At 36.5% G+C, this 27,176-nt stretch overlaps 1 protein-coding gene across 15 annotated transcripts in view; it reads left to right on the forward strand.

Moving 5' to 3' along the window:
* The window catches only part of PCGF5 (polycomb group ring finger 5), a 111,845-nt gene that overhangs the window by 56,578 nt on the left and 28,091 nt on the right, over positions 1-27,176 (forward strand). For 14 of the 15 annotated variants that reach the window (XM_019639075.1, XM_019639064.1, XM_019639068.1 and 11 more), the window contains 4 exons: positions 16,275-16,371; positions 18,946-19,001; positions 19,103-19,162; positions 21,646-21,794. In XM_019639075.1, the coding sequence (XP_019494620.1) occupies positions 16,275-16,371; positions 18,946-19,001; positions 19,103-19,162; positions 21,646-21,794 (362 nt within the window). The remainder of the gene's footprint in view (positions 1-16,274; positions 16,372-18,945; positions 19,002-19,102; positions 19,163-21,645; positions 21,795-27,176) is intronic. The other variant, XM_019639077.1, reaches the window with a different exon arrangement.

Below are 27,176 nucleotides of genomic sequence, written 5' to 3' on the forward strand. Positions count from 1 at the left end.
TTACCTTTTATTTGGTGTGTGGAAGGTGTGCGGAAGAGGGGGTAGTCTTATACGGCGAGTATATAACAAACTCTGTATTTTGAGTGGAAATGTTAGGGGGGTCGTCTTATACGCCCAGTCGTCTTATACGCCGGCAAATACGGTAGTCAGATATGAGCTACGGTTGAGAGAAGGTGTGTTTTAAAGTGTGCCGTAAATCATGGATCATGAACAACGTATTAACAAGAAATGGGCAAATGGTTCCATCTTCCATCATGACAACACTCCATGTCACACATCACTTCTGGTATAGCAATTTCTGTCAAATACATTACGGTGTGTCCTCATCCACCTTATTCACTGGATCTGGCACCATGTGACTTCTGGCTCTTTGCCAAAGTCATAATGACCATGAATGGTAAACGTTTTGAATCGATTCAGGACATCAAAGCAGCCATGACAGCGCAACTAAAGATACTCACGAAAGAGGACTTGCAGAACTTCAGAAAGTGCCAAAAACGATGTGATAAGTGTGTTCGAAGTGAGGGGCAGTATTTTAAGGGGAATTATTGGCAATGTGTCTTTTACTGTAATAAATTTTTTTTTAATTTAAACATTCACTGTATTTTTTTATCACATCTTGTATAATGTGGGACAGATATACTGGTATTGTGGTTTGGTATCAGTATAAAATAGAGAAGTAATGGCCAAATGGGACCGGAGGAAAGTAAAAAGTGTTAAGTGACATTGTGGTACCCTGTATTATTTTCAATCTTGACTTAGTCATATAAAAAGAATATCTTATGAAGATAACTTTGTACAAAGACTACAATTTTATAGTTATACAATAAATATAAGTAAATAATGGTTCTTATTATAAAAACTAATAATAGATATAAAGGTTTTGGTTTTATTGTTCAAATTTGAAATATGTAAATGGAGCTTTATTATTGGTGAGCAAAACCAGACATGGAATCTGCCCTTCTGGATTTCTGGTCAAGTGCAGAAAGAGTAATCAAGTTAAATGTATAAAATAAAATTGGATGCTGATAATTGTGATGAAAATAATGAAACAATGATATATTTGTAGGTATGTGTCAGGATATTGCAGCAGAATGGAATGCAAGAGAAGGAACAAAAGCATTTTCTGAAATTCCTAAAGCCATAGACCCTAGGCCTTCTCAGGCAGGGAGGGACATTAGCTCTTGGGCCTGGCTGCAGCAGAGGTGCATTGGAGTGGGAAGTAGGGATCATGAGTGGCTGTCCCTGCTTTGATATGGATATATGAGGTAACTACTCTTCTTTCAAAATACTCTGCAAACACAAGTCAGCTCTTTCTCCTCAGATCAGAAAGGTGGTTGCTATCCCATTCTCCCATTGAGAAATTCTGGAGTTAACACTTACTGGCTTCCCTGCAGATGTAGAAAGAAGAGCCAAAAGCACCAGCAGGGTGGCTGACTACAGCATCCCTTGGTGTTCTCCGCACTCCAGCTAGGCTGAAGGAGGAGAAAGAAGCAAGCTGGCTGGAAGGAAGGGGGAGGCAGAGATGGCAGGGCAGACTGTGTCCCAGCCTCCTGGCAAGGAGTTGGGGGAAGAAGGCTTATAAAAGCCCCATCTTTAAGTAGGCTTATACCGCACCACTCTTCCCTTCAGTAGGCCAGGGACATTTGATGAAAAGATATAATTTTAAAATAAGGTAAAAATTTAAAACATGAGTTTTTAACTTTAAATGATCACTTAATGCTGGAGGAACGAGATCTACTTTAATACGGTTACAAGCGAAAGCATTCATTTTAATAACCCAACAAACCTAAGGAAGTAAACATGTTCACACAAATAATTATTGAATTATTTAAAATAATTAGATGTTGGGCACTTTACTAGCCACTGGGGTAGAGTGGTAAAAAAAGATAAATTTGGAAACTTAAAACTCTTATCAAGCAAAACTTCTCATAAGCCAAGAAATGTCTACACGTGTATTTGGACCTATCTTTTTCTTTTCTGTATGAACTCATCTACTCTGAGATGCCAGCTATCTATGCTGATCTCTCCCAGATCTTTATTTCTGGCATAGCCCTTTCCTCTAAGCTTCAGAATCCTACTGGATGTCCACTTGGAACTCATCATACCTTAAAATGAATGAATGGAATGCCAATACTCAGTTGCCCAAACAAGAAGTGTGCTCTACACTTGACCCTCTTTACCTTCACTAACAAAATAGGGACAAGGTTTCTCTCTTGTTTCTCTCTTTAATATCTCTTAAATCTGTCCTTTAATTCCCATTTCCCTGTGACTGTTCTTATTCAGGTCCTCATTACTTCTCACCAAAGTCACTGCAGCCCACTCATAACCTGTGTCACAGTGGTGATCATTTAAACAGCTTACTGTCTTCATGACTCACTCTTCAGCTGACCCAAAATTTCCTGAAGATACCTTAATTCCCTCAGGATAAATTAAAGCTGCTTAGGTGTGACTGATTTCTGTGCCACCACCCAACACACACACACACACACACACGTGCGTGCACGCCAATTCTTGGTCAGCAGCTCACTCTGCTTGGAATGCACTTCTGTATGCCTGGCTAGCAATTACCCATCCTTTAAAACTCATCTCCTCCAAGATATGCCACCCATCTGCTACCACAGATAGGTTTGAGTTAAGTGTATCTTTAGTACAGGTACTAAGGTACTTGAGTGCTCAATAAAAGCTTAAATGAATAAATAAATTAGCCAATCAATTGATTATTTTATTGTGTGTTTTTCCTTTCAGAGATTCAAATGCAGTGATATGTAGCTTGAAAGGCATGTAGGCAGTGTAGGTCGGTTAGGAATTATGAATTTTGACAAACTGTCTTCTAAAATATGTGGAAGTTTTATGGGTCCTAGGTAGGGAGAGACACTGGAATGGGGACTAGAGGTTGGTGGCTGTAGATTAAGGGATGCCCTGTCTCTTGCGCCAAGGTCCTGAAAAACTTTTTGAGGTTGCTTACAGTGTATTTGCTGGTGGTTGTATAGGTTGTTGACTTAAAATGAAAACTTTTCACTTAAACTAAGAACAAAGGAGCTTTGTTCCAGTAGATAAAATGTGAAGAATATAGTACATTGGTTCTTAACTCTTTTGTGGTTAGAGTCCTCTTTAAGAATCTAATGGTTCCTTCTTCAGAAAAAAGAGAATGTTATAGACATAGAATTCTGTGGTACAAGACAGGAAAGTTTTCTTCCTTTTGCCCTTAAATATAATTGTTGTGACCATTAAGGGATTTAGTGATTTTATGTGATAATATGTAAGAATGAAGGAATAACTTAATCATAACATGGTAAAATTTAAGTACTATCAACCACTTATTGTTTTTGAACAAGTATCATAAATACACAAGTATTTAATTAAGGTATAGGGAACTTTTGATACATTGATACTCAGTGTTTTAAAAATATTATTCAAACTACAATCTCCAGACTAGCAGCAGCCATCAGCAGCATCACCTGGGAAGAAGTACAAATTTGTGGGCCTTACTGTAGACCCACTGAATCAGAATCTCTGGGGAGAAGGCCAGAAATCGGTATGATAACAAGCTCTTCAGGTGATTCTGTGGTGCACTAAAGTTTGAGAAGCACTGCTCTGTACCAGACATTTAAGCATCTCTTGAACTAGGCAGTTTGTACTTGTAATCATACAGTAATTAAAATAAATGCTAATAAAAGAGTAAACTAATAGCTGTTATTTATTGAATGTTTGTCATATTTGGGGTCATGAGCTTTACATTTATTGTCTATTTAATCTAGTTAGGTGGTATTACTTAATCATCTAAATGTTTATTAGCACCTACATTGTGACAGTCTTTATTCTAGACAGCGGGAACACAGCAGTAAACAAGACAGGCATAGTCTGTGCCCTCCTAGAATTTATGTTCTAATAGGAGACAGACAATAAGCAAGTGAACAGTATAATTTCAGATGCTAGGGGTAACATGTTATGAAGAAAAATAAAACAAAAAGGTCTTCCTTGGGAGTTAGCATTTGAGCAGAGACCAAAATAATAGAAAGGAGCAAAACTATGAGAAGGTTTGAGGACCAAATATTTCAGATTCTTAGTCCAGTGTTTTTCACAGAGACAAGACTCAGAAAGGTTAAGTAATACAGCTAATAAATGCTAGAGCTGGGATCTGAATCCTGGACAGCTGACTTAAGTACATCTTCATAACAAATTCTCATTTCCCCAATTCTATTTTTTCTTCTTTCTGTTTGGCTATATTTTCTAAAATTTCCTTAACATGTGAATTTAAAATGTATATATATAACAAGTCTCTTCTAACTATATTTTTGTGATTGTATACCTGTCATTAGGTACCCAGTCAGGATCTGGATTTATCATTCTTTCTGAATAAATTCATAATGAAGAAAAGATACAAATTGAACTTTCTAAAAATGTATTCTTTATAAAGTTTGATTACTAGTGTCAAGACTTGTTTTTAAAATAAAAATCAAAGGCCTATGGAATAAAAAACTGTTAGAACTAATAAATGAATTCAGTAAAGTTGCAAGATACAAAATCAATACACAATAATCTGTTGCACTTCTACATACTAACACCAAACTATCAGAGAAATGAAGAAAACAATTCCACTTAAAATTGCATCAAAAAAGAATAAACTGGGAAAAACTTAACTAAGGAGGTAAAAGAACTGTATATTCAAAACTACAAACATTAATAAAAGAATGGAAGAGAAAAATAAATGGAAAGATATTCCATGCTCATGGATTGGAAGAATTAATATTGTTAAAATGTCCATACTACCCAAAGTAATCTACAGATTCAGTGCAATCCCTATTAAAATCCCAATGGCATTTTTCACAGAAATGGAACAAACAGCCCTAAAATTTGTATGGAACCTTAAAAGAAACCAAATAGCCAAAGCAATCTTGAGATAGAAGAACCAAGCTGGAGGCATCATGCGCCCTGATTTCAAACTATATTACAAAGCTATAGTAATTAAAACATATGGGACTGGCATAAAAACAGACACATAGATCAATGGAACAGAATAAAGGGCCCAGAAATAAACACGCATATAGGGTCAGTTAATTTACAACAAAAGAGCCAAGAACATAAAATGGGTAAAGGACAGTTTCTTCAGTAAAGGTGTTGGGAAAATTGTATAGCCATATGCCAAAGAATGAAACTGGACCATTGTTTTATACCACACATAAAAATTAATTCAAAATTAATTAAAGACTTGAATGTAAGATCTGAAACCATAAAACTCTCTAGAAGAAGCCATAGGCAGTAATCTCCTTGGCGTAGGTCTTAGAGATGATTTTTTTAATCTTAACACCAAAAGCAACAGCAAAAATAAACATGTAGGGCTATGTCAAACTAAAAGGCTTCTTTTGCACAGCATAGGAAACCAACAAAAGGAAAAGGCAACCTACTGAATGGGAGAAAATTATTGCAAATCATATATCTGATAAGGGGCTAATATCTAAAATATATAAAGAACTCATACAACTCAGTAGAAAAAAAAATCTGATTAAAAAAATGGGCAGATAATCTAAATAAACATTTTTCCAAAGAAGACATACAGATAGCCAACAGGTACATTAAAAAGTGCTCAGCATCACTAATCATCAGGGAAATGCAAATCAAAACTGTAATGCAGTATCACCTCACACCTGTCAGACTGATTATTATCAAAAACAAGAAATAACAAATGTTGGCGAGGATGTGGAGAAAAGGGAGCCCTTGTTGGTGAGGTTGTAAATTGTTGTAGCTACTATGGAAAACAGTATGGAGGTTCCTCAAAATATTAAAAATTGAACTATCATATGATCCAGCAATTCTACTTCTGGGTATTTATCTGAAGAAAACAAAGCCACTAGCTCGAAAAGATATTTATACACTCATGTCCGTTGCAGTGTTCTTTATAATAGCCAAGATATGGAAACACCCTGAGTGTCCATCAATGAATAAATAAAAAACATATATATACACACATACCTACATACATACATATATATATATACACACACATATATATACATATATATATGGTATGTGTGTGTATATATGTACACACACACAATGGAATATTATTCATTTATAAGAAAGAATGAAATCTTGCCATTTATGACAACATAGATTGACATTATGCTGAATGAAATAAATTAGAGAAAGACAAATACCGTATGATCTCTCTTATAAGTGGAGCCTAAAACAAATTTTTTTTTGAAACCCAAGCTGATACAGATAACAGATTGGTGGTTACCAGAGGCAGGGGAGAAATGGGTGAACTGGTTTTTTGTTTGTTTTTTTCCTAGCTCAGCCATCCTGCCACCTGTTGGCAGCTACGTGGCAGCTCAGCTTGGGCCGGGAATCGAACCGGCGACCCTGTTGCTCAGAGCTCACACTCTTGAGCGAGCTCTTAACCAACTGAGCCACTCAGCCGGCCCCTGGGTGAACTGTTTTGTGTTTGTTTAAATAAATTATCTTTTTTAAAGGAAAAATGAAAAATTTAAAGACCTAAATAGAAGTTCTATTTAAAGTCTCATTGGGTGCAAATATAATGTTTTAGGGTTTTACTAAAAATGAGGTCATTTGTTACTGATGTGACATGTTTTTTGTTTGTTTGTTTGTTTGTTTTTAGCTGAGCCATCCTGCCACCTGTTGGTAGCTCAGCGGCTGCTCAGCTCGGGCTGACTCGAACCGCTGTTGCTCAGAGCTCAAACTCTTGAGCGAGCTCTTAACCAACTGAGCCACTCAGCCGGCCCTCTGATGTGACATGTTTTAAACAGTATTTTGGCAGAAACTAGTCACTCATTCATGAAAGTGATTATGATGATTCTCTTTAAATAAGAAGGAATAAGTATAGGTCTTAAACAATCTAGGTGTCATCTATTGTAATGATGTTATAGAAGAATTACATGAAATGTATAGTTCTTTTAGCTTATGAAACTATGCATTAGATAGTAAAGAATGTTTAAACAGCCGAAAGCATAGTGGACTCTAAACGAAAACTAGGGGAAAACAAAAAATGCAATTGTTTTTCATATTGGCTTCTGAGAATAAATTATATTGAGGTAAGAATGAGTTGGAACTGCTACCAATGACGGACTTAAAAAATGTAATCTAAAATACATAAGTATGCAGAGTTAGACGTCATAGTCACTGTACAGGTATGTTTAAGACTCTAACAAAATATAAACATTAAGAATAAGTACAGTCTATCCTGGAGAAGAAAAAAGATTATTTCCATTTCCATACATGGAAGACTTCATAACTATGGATGCTTCATAACATACTGGTTTTTACTGGACTAATATGTTGTATCAAAAATTTAAAAACCAGTGAAAAGCCATATTCCCTCAGAAGCCTCAACTACTGACATTTCTTTACTCTGTTAATAGAAAATGATCATTGTATTTTAGAAAACTAAAATAAGATTTTAGTTTATATTAAATTAACTCATTTTAGTTGTCAAAAAAAATACTGGTAAACTGAGAATCTCTTCTTTGCTTTATTTTAAAAATGTAGGCTGGTTTCTGATTTGACTACAATAGTACACTTGTAAGCCCTACAATCTTGGCTCCCTTTACTATTCCTAACCCTTGTGTCCTCATTTATTCTACAAATATTTACTTAGCAGCTCCTCCTCCAGGTACTATTCTGGGCACCTGGAGTACATGAGGCAACATAGTAGGCAATAAGTGAATCACAGTGTATATTAGAAGGTGGTAAATGCTATAGAAAAAGGGAGAGTCAATGCTGAGTAAGGGGGATCCGCAGTCAGTGGGAAAGTTAAAATTTAAAGTAAGTCTGTCTTCAGGGTAGGCCTCATTTAAGAAGATGACATTTGAACAGACTTAAGGAGGTATTAGCCTATCACATATCTGAGGGAAGAGTATTTCATGTAGTGGGAATAGCAGAAGTAAAGGCTGTAAAGCAGGCATGCCTGACATGTTGAGAAATGGTCAAGAGGCCAGTGTGGCTGGACAGCAGTGAGTGAAGGAGTGTACAGAGAGGTGATGGGGGTGGACGTGGGCCGCAGGCACAGTGCACAGTTCTCATAGGGCCATTTGAAGGTTTTTGTCTTTTACTCTGAGAGAAATGGCCCATGTCAGGCAGGACTTTGAGTAGAGGAATGACATGATTGGGTTTATATTTAAAAGCTTCATTCAGACTACTACTGAAAAGAGACCTGCAAGGAGGCTGTTGCAGTAATCCAGACAAGAGGTGGTGATGGTTTGCACCAAGGTGGTGGTAGTGGTACAAGTGGTCAGTTTCTGGTTCTGTTTTGAAGGTATAGCCATATCTCCTAATGAAATATGTGGGAGTCCTAAAAGAAAAAGGAGTCAAGTCAATCTTAGAGGATATCTGTAAGATTTTTGGCCTGAGAAACTTGAGGGATAAAGGTGTCATCTAATCATATAGGGAAGGCTGGGGGTGGGAGATCAGGAGGCTGTTTTTTGGAAATTGCACATAAGCTATGAGAAAGCCAAATGGAGGTGCCCAGTTGGGAGTTGAACATAGGAGCCTGAAGATTATCAGCATATAGATCATATTTAAGCAATGAGAGCACTAATGGAGCAAGTGTAGATAGGGAAGAGGACCAAGGACTGGGCTCTGGGGCACTGAGAAGTCAGTGAGGCCAGAAGAAAACTAAGTGTGGGGTCCTGGGAAGCAGAGTGTACACACAGAGGAGGAGGGATCAGCTGGGCCCGCTGTGTTGAGGAAGATGGGACTGAGAATAGAGCACTAGACTTAGCAACATGGAGGTCATGGGGGATCTCGAGCGTTTCAGTGGCGTGGTGGGGGATGGAAGTCTGGATGTGAGAGGATGGAAATTTTTAATTTCTTGGTTTTGATAATTGTACAATGATTATGTAAGTATTTCATTTTGATAAAGGTAAAGAGTGAAAAAAAGAATGGGAACAGAGGAATTGGAGAGAATGAGCATAGGCAGCTCTGAAATGGAGTGATAGCTGACAGGAGAAATAGGGTCAACAGAAGTTTCGTTTTTGGTTTTTGTTTTTAAAGATGGCGAATATGTTTGAATGTTGATGGGAATCTTTATTGATAGCAAAAGACTAACATAGGTGAAAGGGGAGAATACTGGAGCAGAGTTATTAGGTCATTGGGAGGGGATCTAGTGCACAGAGCAGAGATGATTTTTGATAGGCACAGGAAAGTTCTGGAAACAGGCAAGAGCACAAAGTATAGATGCTAATAAGTGAGTAGGTGTGGTGGGATGAATTCTTCAGTTTTTTCCTTTTGTTTTCAGTAAAATGAGAAGCAAGATCATCAGTGGAGAGTGAGGTTGGGGAGGATATGTTGGGGATTTGAGGAGTGAGGAGAAGGTATGAAGTATTGATGAGCATAATGGACTTGGCGCATTGAGTATGACCACCTGGCAGATGAAGGACCTACTTGGGGTTCCTGGTCATGAACTTCAGGTGAGAGACCAATCAGCATAGTGCATGTTTTTCTCCCACACTGTTCAGTTATAACCTTGTAGAAGCAGAGTATGTTGGGTTTAGCCAGGGTTAATAGTTTGAGCAAGTACAGCAAAAGAAAAGAGAAGTAGAAAACAGCAGAGCTATTGAGAGTATGTATGAGGAAGGGATTATTCTGATTGATCATGTAATTTATATTGATGGGGGTGGGGGAGAAATGAGTGCATTGCTGCACTCACTGAGCTACCAGACCCTACCTTGACCTTGGAGTCCTGCTTAACTCCATAAGCATGTCTATGAAGTCCAACCTTCCTGGACCTTTTGGTCTCCTGGCCTGCTTGATCTAAGATCCCCCTACCATACTTAAATCCCCAAACTCCGTCCTGACCCTCTTCAACAAGTTCTGCTTTGCTGCCTGTTCCTCTGTCTTGGCAAAACAAGAATAAAGCAGTCTTCTCAGTAGAATGAAATGCTTAGTGGTCTTCATGAAATTGCAACTCATGTAGGCCTTTGAAAGAAATGTGTCACTTATAACATAAGAGAAGAATGGTGTTTACAAGTTCCTTGTATAAGTAAAACCAGGAGATAATGTCTCATGGAAGCACATTACAGCTATTCTGGAAAACTTTTTAAAAATAATAGTCTCACATGTAAGGATATGTATCAAAATCAGGAAACTGATGCCTCTTTTCTTTGCAGATGACCACAGTTTACTTATAAACTATTATATAAATAGATAAAGCTTTCAATAAAGTTAACACTGTATCAAATGAATGTTAATCAAGAAGGGCACATAAAGATAGTGATATGTTTAAGAAGAAATACATGCTGGGCCGGCAGAGTGGCGCGATGGTTAAGAACTCGCTTGGGATGCCAGAGGGCCCCGGTTCGGATCCCACATATGAGGGCCAGTGACACGCCCTCTGCAGCTAAGATGCTGAACGACAGCTCAACCTGGAGCTGGGCTGCCATGAGTTGCCGGCGACGGCGTAGGCTGCACTCCCTGTGGCAGTGGGTTGCCATGGGCTACAGTATGTAGCCAGCAGCCAGCGTGAGCGGCCAGCAGCCGCAGTGAGCGGCCGTCCAGAAGCCGGCGACTGATCTGCCTCGCCAGAGAAGAGCGCAATGATGGTGCCAACTTGGGCCAGTGAAGCAACATCCTCCACAACTAGACTGAAGAACAAAAACGACAGCAACTTGTCTGTTCCCCTTCCCCCAATTCCCCAGCACTGTTTCCATCCCCCCAATTCCCCAATAAAAATCTTTAAAAAAAAAAAAAAGAAGAAGAAATACATGCTTCTTTCTATATTGACAGAAAACCAACACATTAGGATGATTCTAACAAAAGAAGTCAGCATTTGATCACTTTTAATAAACAGAACATTACCAATGAATGACAACACTAAGGAGATGAGAGAAAAGACTATTGTTTTATTATCAGTAATAGAAGAATCCGTGCTCAAGAAGAAAAATTTGTGTAGATTACTTTGTATCATCAATGCTGGGAAGCCAGCTCTGTATGATACATAAAGATGTGGGTGGACCATACATCTGAGATAGCAACAATCAATGGTCCTTGTACCTGTTGTGAAGAACCCTCCACCCCTCAAAAACTTGAAAATAAAGAAGTATGATAGCCCTTTATTAATTTAACTATGAAATCAACACATTATGTTTCAGAATAGGTATGTACAAAGTGATCAAGAAGATATAGAACAAGGTAGCTCCTAGACGAGTGGGACTGTGCTGGAATTATATTAAACATATAAAGTTAAGGAAGAAATTTATGATGGAGATGTGTTAGTCAATCCTGCACCTTCTACTCCAGAAAAAGAAGTATCATACATGCAAAGAAAGGCAGTTCTCATTCAGGTGAAGAAATATGTCGAAAATATCATACTTGAGTTGCAAGACTATCTCTAAGGTAGACATAGTTGCAGAAGATTAATACTAGTACATGACAGACATTTCAAGTTCTCTTAGCAAGATCATCTGTTATTTAGGATGGGTGCATCAAATTAATCATAGTCTGATAGCAGTCAGTATTCTGTTACTCTGATCCTCCTTGTTATGATTTTATGCTCCTCTAGCGATCTAATTTATAGTTATAGCTTACATTTATTGACTATTTACAAGTTACCAGATACTCATTTACATATTTTATATATATTATCTCATTATTCCTCACAAGAACCCTGGAAAATAGGTACCCTTCTCTCCCTTGTACATAGAAGCACAGAGTAAGTAATGTGCCTGACGGTAGAACTGGGTTTCAGATCTGGGCACTCTGCCTCAAGACTGTCTTTGAGCAACTGTGCCGTACTACCTTGGCTTCTCGTGTGAATCTGCATTACAGGAAGAGGGGACATTAATCCCCTATTCTTTTGATTGTGTTTTGTCTTGTGACAGTGATTTTCAAATGGTGAATAATAAAGTGACTTCTGATTATGATTTGACAGAGGGCCAAATCCTGGAATGGGGCCACCTAAGAGAGGTACCAGCCAGTAGGGATTTTTTGGCCAGCTTCTGGCCTCCTATGGCCAGAATTTCCCAGTTATCTTTTGGCTGCCTCACTGGAGAGCTTTGCAAAGTTAAAGTCCTGGTGTTAATCTCCCAGATTCTGATTGAATTGGTTTGGGATTGGGTCCATAAATAAGTTATTTTAAAAAATTTCTTGATGATTGTGGTGCCTATTTCAATTTGAGAACCACTGCTTTCGATGACACAATGACTCTTTATTAATTTGTGCAACAACCTAGTTCAAATCTAGGAAACAGTACAAGGAAGGATTTCACTTATTAAGCTTTAGGCAGAAGTTTCATGATTGCGATGGGCTAAATATAAAGATGAGTAAAAAACATGAAATCTCGATGCCAGGGACAAAATGTTACTGACTTTATGATGCCTTGCATAGTGGTTTGGACTTTAGGCCTGGTGCTGCACAGCCTGAGGATGGATGCCATCTCTGCTACACAGCTGGGCGTCTGTGAGCAGCTATGGGTAGCCTGCTCAGGCTCTCGAGTACCGCATTGCTCATTTGCCAAAGGGAGTCGGTAACAATCCATACTATAATCCATGCAAAGCCTGAGCCCAGAGCCTAATATTTGGTTAGTGCTCGGGAAATTTTAGCACTTGTTGCTATTTAAGTGTTTTTCCACTGTGGATATCTTTGGTGTGCCTAACTCCCTTCCTGACCCATGTTTCTTGTGGCTACAGAATCTGTCTGTGGAGTGGCTGTGAGAATGAAGATCCTAATTAATCTCCATATAGTCTTAGCCCAGACTGGGACCTTTGTATCTTGGACCAGTTGAGTTAACCAGTACAGCAGTTGAGCAATTAGAGAGCTTAGCATTAAATCTTTAGGATATTTTAATAATGTGGTTTACAGTTGGTATAAACCAAATTATAAACTAAGAATCAAGGGTTGGTTTTGTAGTAATGAGTTTTTTAAGCATTTGAGGGAAAGCAAACTCTCATTTCACTTTTTTCAGTTTCACTGAACTTCTGGCATGGGTTTTCTCAGGTTCTAACTTGCACTAGGTTGAGCTTTATTTAACAGCTTTTAAATGCATGCTGGAGATGCATTCTGGAGGTCTTTTAAAAGAATAAAGAAGTTACTTAAAAGGGCTATTTTGTGCAAAATACCCAGTTTAAAAGGAGAACTGATTCTATAAATAGACATATTTAAAGTTCCCAAATTAAGGGGGGGGGGGAAGGCTTTGTGTGTGTGTGTGTGTGTGTGTGTGTGTGTGTGTGTGTTATAGACCTATAGAAATAAAATTAGAAGACAGTGTATCATACAGGCATGCATTGGTTAAGAAAATGGGCTCTTGATTCAAATCCTGGTTTTTACCTCTTACTGACTCCATGGTTTTTGGCCAATTGCTGCAGTTCTCTACTTACTTTCTCCATCTGTTAAAGGCCTAATAATATTATCTAATTAATAGGGTTGTAATGAGGATGAAATTATTAAACTGTGTTGAATTCAATATATGTTGAAGCCTTTAAGGTGATGCCTGAGGCATAAGCCTGTGTTAGTGATTATGATGACAACTGCCACCAAATCATTTGAACAAAAATGAAAATGTGTAAGAATATTACATTTCACCATCTTAAATTTTTCTCTTCCTAAAACTATTTAAAAATATTTTTAATTGAGAAACAACTTTTTGGCTTTCACCTCTGAAAAATAAATTTTTAAAATTCCTTTAATGTAACACTTAATATAATAAGGTAAATTCCTGTGCCCTATGGGATCGCTCATCTGTCATGTTTACTTGGTCATCAGATTTAATAGAGATGCTAAAAATGTTTAGGGGGGAGGATGGTATTTCCATTATTTTCCTTTGTAAAGTTGAAAAAAGAAAGTTTAAATTTTGATTTAAAATTTGTGATTTCATATCAGAAACTCTGGATTCAAGTCTCATAGCAGTGTTCCGTAGAAATAAAGTGTGAGCCACCTGTATAATTTAAAATGTTCTAGTAGACACTTTTTTAAAAAGCAAATTAAAATAATTTTAATATTTAATTCACTATGTCTAAAATATTCTCATTTCAACATGTAATTAATATTAAAAAATTACTGAGATTGTTTTCATACTAAGCCTTTGAAATCTGCTTTATTTTATACTTATAGCATATTTCAACTTGAACTAGCAGTATTTCAAATGCTCAGTAGCCACATGTGGCTAGTGGCTACCATATTGGATGGTCCAGATCTAGAATATAGATTAATAGTCCCCATTGGCACCCTTGGGCACTGGTGCTGCCTTGGCCTTAAGCAATTAACACAGCCTTATTCTTGACACTGTGTGTAGATCTGGATGAATGAGCTTTACATTTCTTTCTTCAACAACCTAGATTAGTATCTTTGCCCCTGGGAGGAAAGGCTCCTACTCGGAGCCTTTTGGCTGACTCAGATGAGGGCTTGCTGTGGGCATATCACGTACCTCTGTTTGGCCAAGACTGATAGACAACCAGAAATTCCTGAAGCCCCTGAGTATGACAAACCTTTTGAACAACAAAGATCTGAGCCCAGGACAGGATCAGGCTTTGTAATAGCTCTTCTTGCCTCTAATGTGTCCTTTTTTGCCTTTTTCCCCAAATTTCAGAGACTTATCTAGTATCCTTGGGAAAGAGCAAATACCAGCTATGTTCTAAAGGAATCCCACTTCCCTGTCCCCCACTTCAGTGTGGCTTAACGAGGCAGCCCTCCCTTCCCAAACATTAGTATGACTTTTTAAAAAAAGACTTTCTAAAACCTTTTTTGGGCCAAGAGATTTTGAGGACAGAAGACGTATTCATATGTAAGCCTTTTTATTTTTAAGGTTTTCTGATACTCTTAAATCCAAATTTTGGAGAATTGTAGTGAAGGGGTGTTACTCTAATAGCTGTATGTAATGGTAAAAAGTAGGAGAAAATATGGGATTTAGATGTACTTAAACAACAAAAAAATATGCTCAGGTGTCACCTAATTAGAAAGTTATACTCTGACCACTCTAAAATAGCTGCCAGCCCAAGTGCACTTTTTTTTTAATCTCATGTATTACTAACGAAATTCTTCGTTTGCCTTCCCAAATAGAATATAAACTCCATAAGGGCATGGACTTTGTTTTGTTTATTCCTGCATCCCAACTCCTAGTACAATGTCTGGCCCTCAGTAAACATCTGTTGACTCAGTAAAAGAAAATACCAAGATATTATTCTCTATATGTATTAATGATTTTAAAATTAGATACCTAGAATTCTTTTCTGACCATTGTTGTTCTGACAAGTATATGTGATATGCTTGAATTTTCAGACCTAATCTCAGTGATAGGAATCCTTTAGTGTTTACTCTTGCTCAATCATTTATATAAACTTTTACTTTTTCTAAATAGTGTGGGGCATGAGGAGGGGGAAAGAAATAGTTTGTAATGGAGTTGTAAAAGGGAGAGCTGATCTGTACTTGGAGATTATACAGAGTAATAAAATGGAGGAGGCAGTATTGGTATAGAGAACTGGATTGAAAATTGTTTTGTAGCTCAGGTGCTGTAAATATTTCTAAGGTTTTGGGGCAAGACAGTTGGCATCATAGGTAATAGAAGCTTATGGAAAAAGTGAGAGAGATTCATAGCCAGAAAGATTGGTAGTATTTGGAGGAGATGTAGGCTATATGGACTTGCGGCCAGAAAATCCACAAATCCTGTTTGTGTTATCTTTGTTTACAATCTTCATTTAAAATCTTAATGTTTCCCTGTCAGTGTCTCAGTGGTCATTCCAGTTTACCTCTTGTTCCTTTGTACTGTCTTGATGCCATTACCATACTTTGTGCTCCCTGGAATCGTGGGACCTGCAAGCATAGACCCTTCTTACACTGCAAAGGACAGAAGTTCATTGTGATACATGGTTTGTCCCAGGAGCACCCTGCCAATAAATAGTAATCCAAACATGTTGAAAACTCTCAAGTTCTTTTAAGAACTATTTATTTTGCATTCAAATACATTTCTAACAAAAAAAGTAAATGCAGACTTAAATGTTTTTACCTTTTGGGGTCCTACTTCTTTGAATGAGAAAAACCTGTTGTTTTATGTAAATGAACTAGCTTTTTTATAGTAGTATGAATAAATTATTTGGTTTGTGAATATACTTAAGAAAAACAATAAGCAAAATGGTATATACCTTTTATTGTGGCACTAGGCTTTATTTCAGTTGATTTTTTTTTCAGTGTTACGATTTTAAGGTTTTATACAGTTTGATTAAAGAATAGTACTCTACCTATATAGTAGGTTATTTTTAAGGACTGTTTCTAATTACATCCAGTTTAAATTCAAATGATGCATTTTAACCTAACACCTTCTTTCTTCTTAGTCTGTAAGACTTGTATTGTCCAGCACTTTGAAGATAGCAATGATTGTCCAAGGTGTGGCAACCAAGTTCATGAGACAAATCCATTAGAAATGTTGAGGTAAGTAAATGTATTTTACAGCTCATCTAACTTAAATAAATCATATAAATGCTTAAGAATTTTTATTATACATCATAATATTTGTTAGTGCCTTGATTAGTTAATTTAGATTTTATGATTTTCATTTTTAGGTATTTTATTTAATTTTAGAGTGCTTTAATATTCTACACAATACACTACTTTCATTGAGCTACATGGTAGTGGACAGAGCAGACCTAATAGTGAAGGAGACTAATCTTGGTGCTGTTAATTTTTTTAATTTATCATATATTCAAAAAAGAGTACATAAACATTTATGTAAAACTTATAGAATTTTTTTTAAATGACTGCCATTTACTTAAGTTTAATCATGTATTTTTAAAGCCAGAAGTAGTCTGTAAGATACTAATCCAAACCCTTTTTGCCAGATTAGGAAATTGAAATTCACCATGATTTTGCCTAAGCTCTCAGCAAACTTAAATTTCACTTCCCAGCTTCGAGCCAGGTGTCCTCACCACTGAACCTATCTATTTTCTTGCCACTGTTCCTACCATAGCTCTATCAAAGATCAGCTGTGGGCTCTTAGGGACATACACATTTACTCTAGATAGCCTTATGTAGAACACTCATTCCTGTGGGATGTTTGCCATCATTCTGTAAATCTGGATTTGCAAGTCTTACATTTCAGACTTTTTTTTCTGTTTTAGTGCTTGTAGTTGAAGTAATTTATTTACAGGTAAATAAAGGCCTAGCCCTGATTTTCGGAGTGTGGTCCCCAAACCATTAGCATCTTGTTTGAAATGACAGTTCTCAGACCTGGTGAATCAGAAACTCAGAGAGTGGAGCCTGTCTTATTTAGCAAGACCTCCAGCTGATTCTGATAGGTGCTAACATTGAGAGCCATTGGTCTATTGTAGTCTAGTCCTGAGGAAAGCTTCTGCTAGTTGGATTTATATAGTACCTACTTCTCAACCAGGGGTGATCCCCCCACCACCCGTGTACATATAGCAATGTCTGGCGGCATTTTTGATCGCCAGGACTGGGTGGGTGCTGCTGGCATCTAGTAGGTAAAGGCTAGGGATGCTGGATGCTACTGAGCATCCTACAATTCACGGGACAGCACCCCCTTCCCCAAAATCCAGCCCAAAATGCAAAATGTCAGTAAGGCTGAGGGCAAGACACTCTGATTTAAATAATTCAGAGGGGAACAGAGCAAACTTTTCCTGTCAATTTTTTTCCTGATACTTTTATCAAAAATGGTAACATAGTAATTTTTACCTACTCCATTTTACAGTGCTACATTTTAACAAATTATCTTAACTTTTTGGTTTTGACTGTTAGATACCTGAAAGAATCCAATCGCTGTTTAATCAAATTTAATCCTTTGGCTAAGGTATATCAATTTTTTAAACTTCTTATTTGGAAATAATTATACTACTTTCATTTTTGTAGTTTTTAAGGAACACTTGTATTCTCTTTACCCGGATTAGTCTATTGTTAACATTTTATCTCTTTTGTTTTATCATATGCTTGCATGTTTACTCTCTATATATATTTTTTCTAAACCATTTGAGGGTAAGTTACATATATCATTGCCCTTAGAGAGAATGACTAAATGGTCTAAATTTCTCAGAAGAGAGGAATGGAGATTATTTCATTTATAGGAAAAAGCCAGAGTTGTTGTAGAGATTTTGGGAGTCAGTGTATCAGCTGTTGCTGTATAACCTACCACCCCTAAATTCATGCTTAAAACAATAATAAAAGCATTTCTTATTCCTCACAACTGAGTGCTTCCCAGCTCTAGGTGGTAGTTCTGATCTTGGCTGGGTTCATCCATTTGACTACAGTTAGCTGCTGGTTGGGCAGAATGGTCTGTGTGCTTATCTCCCCTAGGATCTGTCATGTAGGAGATGGGCTGTCAGTGAGCGAGTCTAAGATGGCCTCAGCAGGGCAGCTTGGTTCTCTTGTACGTGGTGCCTTATCCCCCAGACTTGTTCTCATGGTTGGCAGGATTCTAAGAGAGAGAGCACACAAAAGCATGTAAAAAGAAGAAGTGGAAAAGGGGGTCAAATCTATGGTGATGGAAGGAGAACTGACTCTGGGTGGTGAGCACACAATGTGATATATAGATGATGAATTACAGATTTGTACACTTGAAACCTATGTAATTTTACTAACCAATGTCACCCCAGTAAACTTTAATTAAAACAAAAACAAAAACATATGCCTCTTAAGGCTTAGGCTCTGAACTAAGCATAATATCACTTGTGCCATATTCCATTGGCCTTAGCATATTTCAAGGCTAGCCCATATTCTTGAGGTGGGGAGAAGATAGACTCCATTCCTTAATCAAGGGAGGAATTCAAAATCATCTTCAGAGGGTGTGGATATAGGGAGAGCTAGGGACTAGAACCATTTTTGTAATCAATCTACCACGTGGGAAAAGCTAGAAATAGGTGTGCTCCACCTGCAGAGGAGTTAGGTATATGTGCTGAAACTGGGTATGTTGTATATTTTGTAATACAAGTTTTTAAACTTTATGTATTGGATTTTGATGTCTTCATTGTTAGCATATTCTCTTTTCCCCTTTGGAAGGTTGGATAATACATTAGAGGAAATCATATTTAAACTGGTCCCTGGATTACGAGAACGTAAGTTGCTTCTTGCAGATTTCTCTTTTATGAAATCAACATTTCTGTTAAAGATTTCATGATTGTTTCTATTATTTTTATACTTTTTTCTTTTAAATTAGAAGAACTTGAGCGTGAATCTGAATTTTGGAAGAAAAATAAGCCTCAAGAAAATGGACAAGGTGACTTTTCTTTTATATCTGTATCTGACAGCATCTCTCAAATTGGTTAGTTTTTTTGTAGCTTTGGTGAACTAATATCTCTCTTCAAGCTCAAATTGCTCCTGTAGAAAATTCGTGTACCCCTTTATTTATATTATAAAGCTTTCTCTTATTATGTACCTTTTATAAAATGTTTGTAAATCTGGATCTACTCCAATTGAAGGTAATTGGATATACAGGAAATTAGACTTTGGGAAGAGAGAAATAGGAGATAAAACAGAAAACGGGATACTGATTATAGTAATATTTGCTTTAGAGCTAAAGGAAACTGAAGTAAGAAATAGCCATAGCCTGGAACTAAACAGTGAGGGGTTTTGTTTTATTTATTTTGTTTTGTAGGTTTGTTTGAATAGGAGAGAGAACTGAGATGTGGCTGAGAGCATAGCAAGGGGGTCTTGGAATGAAGTTTTCATAGGTGGAGCCCAGATAATACAAATTTTTATATATCCTGGAATTTGAAAGCTATTTCTAGGTGCTTCCGGGAATTTTTTCCATCACCAATGCTAAGTGTCCAAGTTTTTCTTCTGGGCTCCAGGAGACTCAGTAATCAGTAAATTCTTAATAATTTCAGCAAAGTGGCAAACCTTACTGAGCAGAGAAAAGGCTTTTTGTAAGTATATAGTTCACACAAAGGAAATAAAAGTACAACATACTTGAAATTATAAGGAAATAGTATTCTTTCCTATTGTTAATAGATTTATTTCAAGATGGCCTAAATACTACTGAAATCTTTCAAGGATCTAGGTGCGTTTTTATAGGCTCACTTGTGAGCTCTGTCTCGCACCCCTGGCTTTCCTATAAGATCATAGGATTGTCAATTATACATCATAAGATAGGTGAGAAAATGTCTCTTTTCATCTGTAAAATGGGGATCATAGTTTTATTCGTTCAACTTAACTATGCAGGGCTGGCTTCCTACAGTAGGGGAGGGTTTGAGAATAGTTTTGAATGATGGGAGAAGGTAGTAAGGGATTATTTTTTATGTATAACATCAAAATGGGCAAAGAATCCAAGCCTGACAAAAAATTACTTAACTAAAGGCCTATTTTTACCCAGGTGCAAATTATAATTTAGACAGTAGTGCTATAATAAAAATGTAGATAATATAAAGGTGACTAAATGTTCTGACTTTTGACTACCTTTTCAAGAGGACAGGTGCCCAGGGGATCATCATCAGAAGCTATTTATGATAGGGTTAGTCCATGATTCTGTGTATCTTATAGACTGACTGCGAAGGACTATAGCCTGCTTTATGTTTATCCCCCTGTTCCCATTATTTCCACCTTTTAAAAACTATTATAATATTTGGTCTTTGGTTTCAGTGTAGAATTGGGATCTTTTCTTGAAGCTGGGAGTTTGGTTCATAAAAGGCAGCTACCATCTATGTGGGTTCCATGTAAATATGTAGAAGAAAGAATGCAAAGAAAGAGAACCCACCTGCTTGTGATGATATAACCATAATAATGCTTACACTACAGTCATTATGGAGTAGCTAACCTATCCATTTTTCTGGGCTTTTCTATACTGTAATGTTTAGCTGGCCAATTCTTTCAAGTTTCAGCTTAGAGATAGTTTATCTGGGAACTTGCCTGAATCTCTGCTTCACTCAGAGTTTGAGTTGACTACCTCTTGTATGTGCCCACATGGCCTATTTTACCTCTTCCATCAAAGGCCTTACTCCACTCCTCCATCTGTTTGTTTTCTTTAGTTGTCTGTATCTCCTTCTATACCCTGGCCACTATGAGGATGAGAACGCACTAGTTTCAATATTGTTCCCTCCAGCCTCGCACAGTGCATATCTAACATAGAGTTAAAGGCACTCAGTAAATGAATGAACCAACAAATATAGTTGCATTATATGCAGGCTGCAGGTATTTATAGGTTAAATAAATTTGGATATAAAGTATACTATTCTGATTTCTTTAATGGTGTTTTAACAGGTTATATAGCTATATACATATTTAAAAAGCTAATTCATTATACTCATTTCACTAGCTGTTTCATGCATATTACTAATAATTTGAAATTTTTTGAACCTAAAGAAAGAATATTTTATAGTTTGAAAAGAGTACTTGGTTTTAAATTTGAATATATATAGAATCTGGAAGTATTTTTTTTTTCCTGTCTACTTTCTAAGTGATGTAATAATCACTAATTGCAATTATTTTTGTGACCAAATATAGCTAGTCCTGAATCTTTCATTTGGATATCCCAGTGAGCCTAAACATCTTAGACTATGTTACTAAGTCACTGATGGTTTTTAAAAATATTTCCATTGTTGAGTTGGGTGGAACATTTTAAAAGTATTAAGATTTTCAGTTATTCTTCATCAAAAACTGTTAAATGTTTTTTAAAGTTGATTTTTGTTCTGATGATTAATGTACTGCTGCTTAACTTTATCAACTTTGAGTAATATGTAACTTAGTTTTGTTTAAATTGTACAGATGATAATTCAAAAGGTGACAAATCTAAAGTAGATGAAGAAGGTGATGAAAATCAAGATGATAAAGACTATCACAGAAGTGACCCACAAATTGCTATATGTCTAGATTGTTTACGAAATAATGGGCAATCAGGAGACAATGTAGTGAAGGTAAGTGGACAAGTACAATTGTATATTTTATAATTATTTCATATAATTTGTTGTTGATTTTCCTAATGTTTCAAAGTGTTTGCTTTCAAAGTTTATATTAATCAAGTAGAATGTATTCTCTGACGGTCCCATACCTACAAATGGCCGAGCAATTGCTTACTCTAGGCACCTGATTTCCTGCCCCCTACAACTGAACCGTCTTGGGACAATGCCACCACCTAGTGGCTAATGCAGAGAATCACACCTCTATTTTTCCTCTCCACCTCCTTTTATACCTTTGTTGGGAGTTCATATACATTGTTTTTCCCTTTTAAGTGTGCTAACCAACTCAGATCATTTCTTGTCAGGCAGTGTCGCCAGCCCTTTAATTCACCCTCTTCTAAGTTTCTCCTTTATTTCTGTATTTTTATTTGCAACTTAAAAAAACTATTCATGTCATGGCTTATACATTTTATCGATAATATAATTGGTTATGAGTAAAATTAGATGTCATAAAGTGCATTTGAACTTTGAAAGTCCTTGAAGGCTCCAAGGTATTTCCTATAGAATCTCCATTTCTAATCCTGGTTCTCGATCTACTAATTGAACCTTTTTGTCAAGGATTTATATACTAGAGAGTTTTAAAACACCCTACTCACTTTTATTGATTTTCTTTGAGCTTTAAATGGCGCTATTTAAATAATGTCTTCTGCTTTTTTATTGCAGTAACTTTTGTTTTCGTTATAAATGTTCACTGCTTTACCTCTTAGATTTTTCTCACTTTGTCCTAGCAAATGTTAGCCATTGAGAACATGGTTTCTTTTTTTGTATTTCATGTTTTGTTCATAGAATTGCCTCTTTTTACTTTCTCTGTAATCTGTAGGCCAATGGGTTGATTTTTTACTAATACATTTAATGACTTTTTATTAGGAAATTAAAAATAATTTTTCAATTCAGATTTAAGTGTTCCCAGCACCTTGCACAAAGAAATATTTAAGCATAGTGGTTCAGTGACTATCCACTATGTGGATATTAGGCAGTGAAGATATAAGTAGTAAAAAAATTTTTCACTCGAAGTTTGGTGAGGTCTTACACAAACAAACAGTTATAAAACAGTAAGATAATTGACTTAGTTGATAGGGGTTGGTTGGACATGGCCTGTAATAAAGTACAGCAATCTTTAGAGAAGCGGCCATTGTATCTGTTTTTCTTCCCAGGCTTCTCCATTGTTTATTATGCTCTGGTTGAACACCCTTTTTTTGCTTCTTGTATTCATCAGGGTTTTTAATAACGTTTTATTTTTTTCTTATTGCCAATCATTTCTGTAATCCCCATTTTGGGAAGCTCTTCTTAATAGAGATTGTGAGCATCATCTCTAATACATGTGAAAATTAATACAAAGGCTGAATATATTTATAAATAAATGTAAAGTTTACTTCTCTGCAGAATTACAGTTATAAAGCATTGAATTCTAGAAAATCATCTGAAAAATTAAGTACTCTCCACCTTGATATTCTCCTCTTTTTGACATCTTTGACACTTCGCCATTACAGTTGACCTTTTACCCATTTACTCTTTCCTTTATAGGCTTTCCTTCATCCTTGTGCCTTCATTCTTAAAACAGCTTTCATAGCTTACCTGACTTCTGCTATGCTACTCTGATTCTCACCTTTTCTCTCTGGCCATTCCTACACTGTCTCCATTGGCTCCACTTCTTCCTGTCTTCTCCTTGATCTGTGTGAGTAGATCCTAATACCTGGTGCTTCATTCATTTATTCTTTCTCTGTATTCATCCTGGGAAGTCACTTCCATTTTTTATGGCTTTAACTATATGAAGAACTTTTAAACCCCCATTTCCAACCCTACCATTTCTCCCAAGTTGAAGTATTATAGCTCTACTTTTAAGTATCCCAGTTGGCAATTTCCCTAATACCTGGAAACTTCACACATTTAAACACATATTCATTATATTTTGACCTAACTTTACTCCAAATATGCAATTTCAGTTATCACTACCATCTTTCAACCAATCATACATGTTCAGAATCTTGGAGTCATCTTTGACCTTTTACTCCTTCCCTTCAACCTGTCATAAGTCCAGCAAAATTTCCCTGAGTCTAATGCTGCTCACCTTATATATAGATTTTTAAAGTTGTCTCTTACATGTTCTTTTTTATTATGTAAGGCTGAGGCCACAACCTGACTGTGTGCAAGGCAGAGGGTGAGGGCCAGAGTCAAAGCCAATATCAGGGTCAGACAGTAAATACCTTAGCCTCCGTGGGCTATATAGTCTCTGTTGCAACTACTCATCTTACTCATTGTAGCCCTACAGCAGCCATAGATGATAGTGAGTGAACTGGCATGGTTGTGTTCCAATAAAATTTTACTTACATAAATAGGTGGCCATCCAGATTTGGCTTGAGGGCTGTGGCCATAGTTTGCCACCTTCTGGCTTATAGACTGTCTTAACTCCTTATGTTAGCATTCAAGGATTTTCACTAACTAGCCTCTGTCTTGATTAGTTTATCTCCCATTATACCCATCAATAAGCCTTACTCTGAAGACAAATGTTTATTGCTTTATATGAGTACCAACATGTATGTTGGCACTAATACCTGACAAAGTACTTGCATCCAGAATATAGAAAGGCTTATATTAATAATATTTAAACTCTCTAGAGCTTTGAATCACTTTTCCTTTTTGGCATGTTTTTCTCTCTTCTCACCACTGTCCTATGCTTCTGTCAAGACCCAAGCAGAGACCTCTATTTTTTGTGATGCCTTTTCTACCCTAGTGAATCTCTTCTTTGAAATTATGTAACTTGCATTTATCAGTCAATTAGGGCTAGTTTGTTATTTATTAAATCAGCATTTATTGTGTTCCTAAAGATACTAGGCGCTGATGCTGTCTTTTATGTTTTTTGCTGTTATCTTGTCCTTGAAACATGAGTATAAACCCCTCAATGACACCGAAATAATGTCTGTGTTTCGTTATAGCCTCCTCAGCCATCTCATTCCTCTGCAGTAGGATGTGATTCTTGAATGTGGAGGTGGAGTAGTTGCATGTGTAGTTTATGCAGTATACTAACTGCTTTTGTAATTTAAAAGTCAAAGCCAAGGGCAGAAAGACAGTAAAAAATAGAGTAAGGACCTCCAAAAATTTGCTCCTCCATAAAAGTAATGAAAAATAACTGTCAACAATTTCCAGAATCAACATTTTTAGAATTCTAATAATTAACCAAAGTCTTACAGAAACCTATGGAGCATTTAATCAAGAAAAATGGCTGACTTTTTGGCATTTTAACTTACCTTAGTCCCAATCCCTCACTCTGGAGTAAACTTGAAAAATAACAGCCCATTTTCCCACTGCAGCATCTCAGGCACCAAAGGGACAAAAGAGTGGTGGAGGGTGGAGCTCTTTCAAAACCTAATTGCCAAATAATTTTCATTATTGGACCTGTCTGGTGGTTCCTGGGATACCCCATTTATAAGACTGTTTATAGTAGACCTGACTTGGAGCTTGCCTAGTGAAAAAAAAGCCTTTCTCTTTGGGCTGATGGGGAGTGCAGGGATGAGCATTTGTCAAAACCAATTACAGACAAATGTTTTAATTTCATGACTGCCTGAGGTAATGATAACATTTGGGGAAAACAATAGATATAACCAAAAAGCTTAAAAGGAAAAGCTGCAGGATGAGGTGTCTATAGATATCAAAGTCTATAGGATAGGGGCTTTGAAAAGCTCTGACATATTCCTGGGAATCTAGAAGTCCAAGCACACACACAGGACTGTGTACATGCTCAGGAAAGACATGAATAGGTGCCAAGCTGTCACCTCTAGCCGACTTTGAGGCTCTGCACACAAGAAGCGAAACTAAGACACAGTTGTCAACAACCTGATTTAGTGTTGGTGTGTCCCCCAAACATATACACAGAGTCCCAAGTGTATAAGGAAATCTCTGTTCAATCATTAGCCAATCACTAGATGGAAACTTCAGTGGCCACATACTATAAAGTATACAAAAGATTTTGCAGGTAAGTCATTAAACAAAGAGAAACAGCAAGGTATAGCCACAACAACAAACCCTGAAAGGTCAGAGGAAATCTGCTTGTCCAAAGTTGTCACATTATATTAATTAAAATGTTCAGTTTTCAACAAAACATTAAGACAAATAGAAACAAGAAAGTATAGTCCATAAACAGGAAAAGTAGTAGTCAATAGAACTGCCCCCAAAGAAGTCCAGACATTGAACTTACTAAATATAGATTTTAAATCATCCATTTTAAATATGTGCAAAGAACTAAAACCGTGTCTAAATATCTAAATGAAAGTACAGGAGCAGTCTCACAAAATAATAAATATTAATGAGATAGAAATTATTTTTTAAATCTTCTGGAGTTGAAAAGTAACAAATTTAAAAATGCAGTGGAAAGGCTCAACAGATTTGTATCATAGAAAAAGAACCCAAAACTTGAAGATCGAGATTATTCAGTTTGAATAACAGAAAAAAAGAATGAAGAAAAAGGAACAGGTCCTGAGAGACTGTGACACCATCAAGCTTACCAACCTACACATAATGAAGTCCCAAAAAAGAGAGAGAGAAAGGGGCAGAAAGTATAACTGAAGAAATAATGGCCAAACATTCCCAAATTTGATAAAGACATTAACCATTTAAGAAGCTCAACAAACTTTAGGTGTGATAAACTCAAATTCATAGCAAGACACATCATAATCAAACTATTGAAAGACAGAATCTTGAAAGCAAAAATAAATGACTCATCACGTAGAAGGGATCGCCAGTAATAGCAGTTGATTTCTCATCAGAAGCTAGAGGCCAGAAGGGAGTAGGATGACATATGCAGAGTACTGAAAGAAGAAAAAAAACAAAAAAACCTGTCAACCAAGTATACTGTGTCCATCAAAAATCTATATCCTTCAAAAAGAGAGGGAAAATTAAGATAATCCCAGACAAAAACTTAACAGTGTGACACTACCAGACCTTTGCAAAAAAATAGTGAAGGGATTCTTTCAGGCCTAAATGGTGACAATAGGCTGTACCTCAAATCCACCTTAATAAATAAAGAGCAGTGATAAAGGTAATAGACAGGTAAACATAAAAGACAAAATAAATGTATTTGTTTTTAACTTTTTCAAGGCGGGTGGCAGAACAGAGCTATATGTATATAGGAGCAAATTTTTGTGTAGTATTGAAATTAAGATAGTATTAATCCAAACTAGATTGTTATAAATTCAGATGTTAATTGTTATCCTCAGGGAAGTCATAAATTGAAACTATATAGGAAAAGAAACTATAAGGCCATTAAAATGATATAATAGAAAGTATCTCTAACACAAAATAAAAAAGTAATTGAGAAATAGAAGAACAAAAAGACCTAAAACATAC

This window comes from Hipposideros armiger, unplaced genomic scaffold (assembly GCF_001890085.2).
Source record: "Hipposideros armiger isolate ML-2016 unplaced genomic scaffold, ASM189008v1 scaffold_42, whole genome shotgun sequence".
Lineage (NCBI taxonomy): Eukaryota > Metazoa > Chordata > Mammalia > Chiroptera > Hipposideridae > Hipposideros > Hipposideros armiger.